The 9,769-nt window shown below is 39.4% G+C and overlaps 2 protein-coding genes across 4 annotated transcripts in view; both read left to right on the forward strand.

Annotated features, from left to right (window-relative positions):
* The window catches only part of si:ch73-366l1.5 (FILIA-N KH-like domain-containing protein), a 22,885-nt gene extending 19,669 nt beyond the window's left edge, over window positions 1-3,216 (forward strand). For both annotated transcript variants that reach the window (XM_008300943.1, XM_008300944.1), the window contains one exon: window positions 2,939-3,216. Coding sequence is in view for 1 of the 2 variants with exons in the window: in XM_008300944.1 (XP_008299166.1) it covers window positions 2,939-2,942 (4 nt within the window). In the remaining variant the exon portion in view is untranslated. The remainder of the gene's footprint in view (window positions 1-2,938) is intronic.
* A 3,396-nt stretch (window positions 3,217-6,612) lies between these two features.
* casc3 (casc3 exon junction complex subunit) overlaps window positions 6,613-9,769 on the forward strand; it is a 15,656-nt gene continuing 12,499 nt past the window's right edge. For both annotated transcript variants that reach the window (XM_008300946.1, XM_008300948.1), the window contains exons 1-2: window positions 6,613-6,798; window positions 9,533-9,557. In XM_008300946.1, coding sequence (XP_008299168.1) covers window positions 6,613-6,798; window positions 9,533-9,557 — 211 coding nt within the window. The remainder of the gene's footprint in view (window positions 6,799-9,532; window positions 9,558-9,769) is intronic.

The raw sequence follows: 9,769 nt of genomic DNA on the forward strand, positions 1-9,769 counted from the left end.
GCTACACCCAGCTACAGCCTTCTATTCTATGCTACATTCTTTTACACCCTATTACACCCTACTACATCCAGCTACACCTTTCTACACCCAACTAAACACTGCTACATCCAGCTTCACCCAGCTACATCCTGCTACACCCTGCTACACCCAGCTACAGGCAGCTATATCCTGCTAAATCCTGCTACACCAAACTATGCCCAATTACAACCTGCTACACCCATCTACATCCAACCACACACTGCTACAACCACCTGCATCCAACCACACCCTGCTACACCCAGCTGCATCCTGCTACACCCAGCTGCAGCCTTCTATCCTCTGCTACATTCCACCACACCCTACTACACCCTGCCACATTCTGCTACCTGGCAACAACAGGCTACACCTGCTACATTCAGCTACACCAGGCTGTACCCAACTACTCCGAGCTACGCGAGCTACATCTTGTTGCATCCAGCTACACCTTGCTACATCCACCCACACCCTGCTACACCTGGCTACAACTCGCTGTGTTCAGCTACACCAGCTACTCACAGCTACATTCAGCTTCACCCTGACCGTCAGTCCTAAACCAGCCGCAGAGCCTCCAGTACGGATAGACCGTAAAAGACATGAGACATGAAGATACTGACTACAAAGAGACAGAGACAACGACAAAGAGACCGAATGATGACCAAGAGACACAAAATGACTACAAATAGAAACAAAACGACTACAAGTAGAAACAAAATAAGAGACACAGAATGACTACAAAGAGACACAAACTGACTACAGAGAGACAATGTGACTACAAATAGAAACAAAACAACTACAAATAGAAACAAAATGACTACAAATAGAAACAAAATGACTACAAATAGAAACAAAACGACTACAAATAGAAACAAAATGACTACAAAGAGATACAAAATGACTACAAATAGAAACAAAGCGACTACAAATAGAAACAAAACGACTACAAGTAGAAACAAACTGGCTACACAGAGACAAACTGACAACAAATAGACCCTGAACAGGAAACAAACAAGAGATCAGTAACAGTAGAGAAATACCTTATAAATGAGTCAGTTGTTGTATATTTTTGATATCTAACATGATATTGACACTTTGACACAGATTGATCAGTGGAGTTTAAATATCAGCTGATAACTATTGATCAGTGATCGGTCTGTCCCTGCTGTCGCGGCGCCTCATCAATCTGCCTGCTAACTGCTGATCAACGGCTCACATGGTCCAGACGGCAGCCGGTTGTTATTAACTTCCTGTTACCAGCCAGCCCAGTTAACCTCCCAGTGCAACCAGTTGGCAGCGTGTCCAGCGCAACCAGACAAATAATGTGCATCAGTTGGTTAAGACGTCCTCACAGGACACACAGAGGCTCTCATAGGAACCTTCAGCAGCTGTAACAGGAAACACAAGGGACACATTCTGCAGTGACACCGTTTAAATGATTTCTCCTGTTAAAGGGATTTTAATGACAGTATGCAACAAACACCCAGTTCTCTGCCTAAACTATGAAAAATATATTTAAAAAAAAAAAACCCCTTGTGGTCCTCATGTTGTCTTAAAGTTAATCTTAAGTCTTCAGATATATTGTTGTTGTCTCTGGTCAGACCTCATGATGGCGCTGTTGTCTCACTGGTTGTGGTTCTGAGAACCTTAAATGCTCTGGTTTCAATTTTCTTCACTGTGGACTTATTTTTTCTTGTATTTGTTTTTTTCTGGTTGTTTTTCTATAATTTTGTGTCACATTTTGTTCATTTTTGGTCTTTTTTTTGTTATTTTGTGCCCATTTTTGGTGTCTTTTGCTTTATTTTGTGTCTCGTTTTTTCTGCGTTTTGTTGTTTCCCATTTTGTTTTCGGTCCCGTTCGTGTCGTTTTGTGTCTCATTTTTATTGTTTCCTGTTTCTTTGTGGTTGCTCCACAAACTAGCAGCATTTCGTGAACAACAAAAACATATTTCTGCGTTTGTTCTTGTTAAAGCTCTAACAAAAAAGTTCCAGCGACATGATTTTAATGCAAACTTTAAATATTCTCCTCAGAACACAACCAGCTTCTTGTTTTTAGTCCTCGATTAGTAATGTTTTTGTAACTATTATAATAATTTATTAGTTATTGTGAATTTAACAGAGCAGGAGTCTCTTTTTGTGCAGGATCGCCCTCTGCTGGTCAAACACAGTTATTACACAAGGAGCACATTCGCTGAAAAAGTCACAAGAACATAAAAACAACTTTCAGCAAAAAGTTTAAACAAGAGAAGACAAATTCTGTAAAGTGTTTCTGCGTCCACCTGGTTCTGCTGGTTCTGCTGGTTCTGCTTGGTTCTCCTGGTTCATTGACTCTTTTATTCACGTCACGTCTGTCGGCTTGCGTCCAGCTGTGCTTTAACCTCTAACCTGCATGCTGCCTGCTAACCTTCAGCTGACGGTGAGTCCTGAACCTGTGTGTTTGTTTGTGAGCTGAACATCTGCAGCCTTAAAGTGTTTTATTGATGGCAGATTGACTTTATTTATACATTAAAGCGACTAAAACGTCCTCCACGAAAGCCTTTAGTGAGTCGATAAACTGAATTAATCAATAAACTATATGTTTTACAACGTACAGCTGCTCTATAGTAAGTTTCTGTCTGTTTTTTCTTGTGTTTTGTCTCTTGGCAGCTTTTTTTCTTTATTAATCTGATACATTCTGATATATTAAGTGGATGAAACGAAGAGTTTGACTTGTAGAGTCTTTGTAAAATAAAATAAGACAAAGTAGAAAAAGATGAATTACTACAAAACTAATAAAATAATAATAATAATAATAATATTAATAATAATACTTTATGTGTTTGAGCTCCTTCATATAAACCCGAGATTTGGATATGTATATGTTTGTTTGTTTGTTTGTTTGTTTGTTTGTTTGCTGTGTCCTGATCTTCTCCCGTTTTTTCCTGCAGCTGATCGACGAGGAAGACGAGGATCTGCAGAGATGAAGACGAACGAAGATGAAGCTTTGAGCTGCTTGTGAAAACATGAAACGTCTTTTCACCAAAGTGCCTTCAGGAAACGTTTGTTTGTTCTTTAGTTTCCTGACAGAAAGAGTGAAAGTGAAAGTGAAACTGCTTCTTTCTGCCGAGTTTTACTTTGAAAATAAAACGTGTGTTGTTGATTGTTTCTGTTCCAGACTTCAGTTTTTGTAAATTCTGGATCATTAAAGAGACGTTTGTCACATCGACGGTGTTCAGTTTTTATTCTCTGGAGAAAAAACGTTACGGTAAAAGCACAGTGAGACTCCAGCCGACTGTGTTTTACTGTTTTTACAACTGGTATCGACTGTAGGACTGATCTGACTTCTGCATAGTCACTGTTTAATACTGTCACCAGACTCCCCCTAATAATAAACTGTATTTTCTATAAAACTATTTACTGTTATTTTACAGATTTTCTCTGTCAAATTAGGCAAGGTGGGTGAACAACAACCATGACACAGGTTATAGGGCGGAATCAACCCGCCAACCTTCCGATCACTGACCGACCTGCTCTACCACCAGAGCCACAGCCGCCAGAAATTTTTACCCACAGTAATTTGTTCTTTTGCAATATTTGAGTATAAAGCTATGATGTGTTTTTGCTTTATAAATCAATATTGTTATTTTACAGATTTTTGCCATTATTTGAAAGAAAAAAAAAAAAATAATGTATTATTATTATTATTATTATTAATAATAATAATAATATAATAATAATATAAAGTGGTTTTAAAATATTAAACAGGTATTGTATAGCTGTTACCATGTTCTGTTAAATTACAGATAATATCAAAATATTTCATTAATTTACTTATTAACGGTAAAACATCATAAAAACAAATCAAATAAAAGTAAAGTAAATCGTGTCCACAACAAAAATCTGTATGTTTCCTTTTACAATATGTGACTATAAAGTTTTACTGTATTTAAGCTATAAAATATAAATATTTACACTTTTTCTGTTATTTTCAGCAGTTTTTAAAATGTTTTAAATGTTACATATTTTTATTATTTATAACCATTTTTTCTGCTGCCAGTTTTTTTTCTTTTTTCTTTTTTCATACATTTCTTTTAATAGTGTATACTGTAAAATAAAAAAAAGTCTACGGATTTTTATCGACTTTCCCCCCTTTTTTCCACACAATTATACATCTCGTGTAAATTAAGTTGCTCCAGTTACATTCATTTTTTTGTCTTTGTATGTGTTTGTTCATGTCGAAGCTTTTAGGAAATTAATTAATTCAACAACTAAATAGTCTGGAAGACTAAAACCATAAAAGCGTCTTTCCATCCACAGAGAAACATCTACAGTTATGTTGACACAGTAGAAAACTAAAAGCTGTCGATTATGGTTCTGAACGGTCTTTAACTTGAGTCGCTCCAGAACTGTTCCCTCCAGTCCAGCAGGCGGCGCTGTTCTCACAAACAGGAGTCCTGGAAATGTGGTCCTGAAGCTGCAGCTGCTGAGTTTCAAACTGAATTGAAATCTGTAGTTGAAATGATGAAACCAAACCTGTTTGTGTTGAACTCCCAGGGTGCAACAGGAGCAGCTGGCGGCCATCTTTCTCCTGCTGAGGGAGAACCAGGAAGTGCTCGGCGAGGTGACGGAGGGCGACATGGAGGAGCAGCTGAAGCTCTACTCACTCTGAGACCAGACGCCGTCTTCATCTTCATCACCTTCATCACGTCTGGCGGTCACCACGGCAACGATGACTCGCCACAGCTGGATGTGAATCGCTGCAGTCGGTTAAAAGGTTTTACTTCCTGTCACATGTTCACATGGACTCGCCGTTTAGTACGTTACAGATATTAGACACTATAAAAAATCACAGAACGCTTGACTGTGATTCCACGTTTCCCGTTTTGGTAAATTTCAGATAATATGTAAAAAATCACAGAAAAGGTGTTAATTTACCCGTTGATGTGTCAAAAACTGGGCTGAAATAATGTTTCCCTCAAGCTTTTGTGTTTTTACAAATAGTTTCCCAGTTTTCCACAGGATGTCTCTGGCTTCACATCCATCCAAATCACATTCTGTCGACTCTGTTTTGTTATTCTTGAGGAGCCCGGCTCGCAGTTTCTATTTGTTTCCAGTGTTTGTGCTAAGCTAAGCTAACAGAGAGTCGATCTTAACACGTGACTGAAGGTTGTTCTGTGATTATTCTGCTGTTGACCAAAGATTCTCTTTAATAATTACAAAGATCATTTCACAGATTGTTTATCACAAACAAATAAACAAACACAGTAAATAACTACTGAAATAAATCACAGTCTTTACTGTGTCTTGCTGCCGTCTGTGTTGATGCTCATGTAAAAGAGGTTTTTAATTCCATCTTCTTCTTTTTTTTACAAGGACATTTTACAACTTTTTCCTTTCTTTCTTTCTTTCTTTCTTTCTTTCTTTCTTTCTTTCTTTCTTTCTTTCTTTCTTTTTAATACTCAATTTTCTTTTTTGTTATTTCCTTTTTTTTATTCTTTTAACAAGCATTTCTTGAAATATTTTAATTTGATTCCCAAAATAAAATGTTGTTTTAAAATGAGATGTTTTCCTACAAACTTTTCCTAAAACATTTAACTTTATTTTTAACACACTGAAAGGTTTCTTTCCAAATAAAATGTTTTTAGAATATTTGGATTTTTATTTTTGAAATAATTTTTGAAATTGTTCTCACAAAATGTCGGGACTTTTTTTTTCTAAAAATATTTCAACATTACTATTTTACACCCTTTTGTTTAAATATTTCCACTTGATTCTTTTAAATCCAAAATGTTAATTTACTTTATTTATTTTAATAATATTTACTACATTTGTGGTATTATTCAGCCGATTATTATTGGAATTTACCACCACAAAGTTTTAAATTTTTTTCTTGAATTAATTTACTTTTTCTTGAAATATTTTAACCTGGTTATTTACGTGTTTAATTGTTTTCTGATACTTGAGAATAATTTTAGAAACGACAATAACTGTCGTGTTTCTTTCTGTCCTGGATCACATGTTGTCTGATAGCTGCTTTTTAGATTTTATTTGTGTAAAGTTTTATTTGAAATGAATTCTGTAAAGACTTTTTTCATGATAATAAATAAATATTCAACATTTGGTGTTTTGGTGATGATTTAGATTCATACTTCAATAATTTTTTAAAACTCGACCTGACTTCATTTGACGCGACCTGATGACACCAAACCTTCCTGTCCGCCTTCATTAATAAATTCGTTAAGATCAACTTTTTGTCCTGTTAAACAAAAATGATCTTTAAATATCATTCAATAATAAAATAAATTGTTTATACTGACAGCAAGTCAAGTTTGTTTATTTATTTATTTCTTCTGCACATTCAAAGCAGCGGCCGCTCAGCTGTAGTCATTTCCAATAAAATAATGAATCAAACTAACGAGGCCAAACACTGAGAGTATTTATTTTGTGATTTTATTTTATATTTCTCCCTCCATCATGTCTCTCTGTGGAGGTGAAGCCCTAATAACAATAATGTCCAGCAGGTGGCAGCAAACAGCGCTGCCCCGTCTGACTGCTCCACGAAGAAGAACTCCCCTACCCACAATCCCCTGCTCCTTCCGGTTCCAACCATTCGAGTCCTAAGATGGCGGACCGGCGGCGAAGGAGGAGGCGCGCGTCCCAGGACAGCGAGGACGACGACGAGTCCGGTTCGGGTTCGGACAGCGGGAGGTCCGGCTCCCCCTCCACCAAGCCCCGGGCCCGGGACCCGGACCCGGCGGAGGCCACAGCGGGGCGGCCCGAGGCGAAGAGCGACGTGGAGTCCGAGTGTGTGAGTACCTAGCCAGCTGGAGCTAACGTTAGCTCGCCGAGCTCGGGGCTCCGTCTCCCGGCCGGGAGCTGTGACACACACCGCTGCCGTTAAAACTTTTACCGGGAGCCGAGATCCCCGCCGCGGCTCACTGAGCGGAAACTCGCCGAAATGAATTTCCCGGTGGACATGTTTGATTCTCTCCAGTCGATGTTCCGTCAGCGTTAGCTCGGAGGAAACTAGTTAAAGTTAGCTGTTGAACGGGCAGGTTAGCCGTCTGGACGTTACCAGACACACACGGTACCGGTGTGTGTCAGATTAACCGCTTTACCGGTCAGAGCGGTTCGTTTTTAACGCCGATCTGCTCTCTACGGCGGCACCGGGACGAAAAGGCGCCAGCTGGGGCGCGTTTAGACGGCTTGAAACGTGACATAACACCGGTGTGGTGCCAGAAAGTGACTGCAGCTCCCAGACGGTGACTGAAAAATGCACCAGAACGAGCTCATGTGTGTTCAGGTTGTGTTTGCGACCCACAGAGGTACTGTAGAGGAGGTCATTTATTTAATCTCGATATAAAACTCCTCTGTACATGAAGCTAGTTTCCGGATATGAACAAGGATATTAAACAAAGCAAAACTAAACCACAGCAGCCTGTGATCACATCAGGCTGGACCACACTGTGAGCTTCACTTTGGTTTCATATCTGATGGTTTTAATGAGTTGTTTTTAATAACTACCAGGAGGAAGACGGTCTAATTTGGCCTTACTTTGACCACTTTGACCAGATGTTTGTTGTTGGTTTTTGTGTGTGAGCAGTTTCTTTTTGCTTCTGTCTCATTTTTCACTGCAACATAAAGTCCTCTGTGGAAACAACAACCATGAAGGAGGAGAGAGAAGTCAGACATGTTCATTGTGCAGGAAGACACAGTAAAATGACAGAAGTTCTACATTTATTTTACTGTTTGTTCAGTGATAAATCACAGGCTGCGGTTCAGCTGAGAAGTCCCTGATTTTTTATCACGTACTGCTGGTTAGAGCTGCTGGCTTCACGGCTGCATCGAGGAGGGCAGATTTTGTTTTTTTACAGAATCCTCTCTGAGTAAACGATTTGTCTGATGAATTTTGAAGTACAACAGAAGCAGCGATACTTCACTAAATATCTTTTAATGCTGTGCTCTAAAATTTAAGTGTCCACGAGGCTGGATCAGTGGATCACTGGTTAGCACTGTTGCCTCGCAGCTAGAAGGTCACCGGTTTGCGTCCCGGTGAGGACACCCGGGATCTTTCTGTGTGGAGTCTCCATGTTCTCCCCGTGCAGCGTGGGTTCTCTCCAGGTTCTCCGGCTTCCTCCCACAGTCCAAAAACATGTTGAGGTTAATTGGTGATTCTAAATTGTCCGTAGGTGTGAATGTGAGTGTGCTTGGTTGTCTGTCTCTAAGTGTAGCCCTGTGATAGACTGGTGACCTGTCCAGAGTGTCTCCTGCCTTCACCCTGAGTCAGCTGGGATAGACTCCAGCCCCCCATGACCCTAGTGAGGGTTAAGCGTAATGGATGGATGGATTTAAGTGTCCACATTTTTGGTTTCCATCCTCGTCTGCTCTGTGGAAACACTGCCTGCAGTTCAGCCAAATAGTTGAGTCACTATCGGCTTCATTTTTGCGTCTCTGGGCTCAGAAATTTCTGTTATTTGCAGAATGTGGATACTGCAAACTGGAAATATTTGACAAATTGTCAAATGAGGGACATTTTTAAGATGTTAAACTGAGATTTGGTTCAGTTTTCTCACAGATAAGAAGTTCAAGAAATGCTGGAAAGTTGAAATTCTGACTGTGTTTTGCAGTTTTTGGCTGATAAATGGTGTCACTTTGTTTTTGTTTTCTTTTATTAGATAGATAGATAGATAGATAGATAGATAGATAGATAGATAGATAGATAGATAGATAGATAGATAGATATACTTTATTAATCCTCCAGGGGAAATTTGGTTGTTACAGCACAAGATAGAGCCAATAAATAGGCAAAAATAAACAATAAGAAAATCTAAAATACAAAGTGTAATGATTTCTTATTGTTTAAAGGTCCCACTCTTTGGATTTGAATGTTCCTAATGGAAGCCGTTGGTGCTGGTTGTCAGTCCAAGGAGCAACAGAGGCAGTTTTAAATATACAAAACTTTACTGATATATACAGACACTCCTGTTTATCCGTATATGTTTGTGTGTTTCAAACGCTTGTTTGTCAAAGAGACACAGAGGGCGACATAAACCACTGACTCCGTAGTTTAAACTCTGGATCAGACCTGCTGCTTCACGTCCGTCCTCCACTGCAGCTGTTCTCATTAATAATTGCATCGTTTCAAATCAGGAATTTGATTAAATCTGTAAATATTTCATGCGCCCCCCTGAGGCAGGCGGACGCTTTTCCACACAGATGTGTTTGTTCTGTTGGTCAGCAGTTATCGAGGTCATTTTCGGAGTCATTTAGAAGAAAACGGTCTAAATTCTGTGATTTCAGCTCCTTCGGTGGGAATATGTTCTGCTTTCTTTCCTCCTCTGTGACGGTAAACTGAACATCTTTGAGGAAGAACTGATCCACGTTTATTCACCGCTTTCTGAAAAGAATCCACACGTTAATAAAAGTAGAGAGTCGTCGTCCAGAAGCAGAGCAGCGATTCGCAGCTCAACTTTGCTGTTTTAAAATGTGCTCTGAGCGTTTTTGACTGCCGTGCTGATGTCGGTGTTTCTCTGTTGTTGCAGGAGAGTGAAGATGGCGTCGGAGAAGGTGAGAAACCAACATCACAGTCACATGAAAACAGCTGGAACAGATGTGTCGTGTAGCTCTACTCTCACTGTTGTGGCTCATATCCTGCTTTAAAACACAACAACGCTGGAAACTTTAATGTAAACCCTCTGAACTCTTTTCTGGGCGTCACATTTTGTCGCTCATTTTTCACTGCAATATAAAGTCCTCTGTGGAAACAGAACAACCATGAA

Source organism: Stegastes partitus, unplaced genomic scaffold (genome assembly GCF_000690725.1).
Source record: "Stegastes partitus isolate 25-593 unplaced genomic scaffold, Stegastes_partitus-1.0.2 Scaffold1611, whole genome shotgun sequence".
Classification (NCBI taxonomy): domain Eukaryota; kingdom Metazoa; phylum Chordata; class Actinopteri; family Pomacentridae; genus Stegastes; species Stegastes partitus.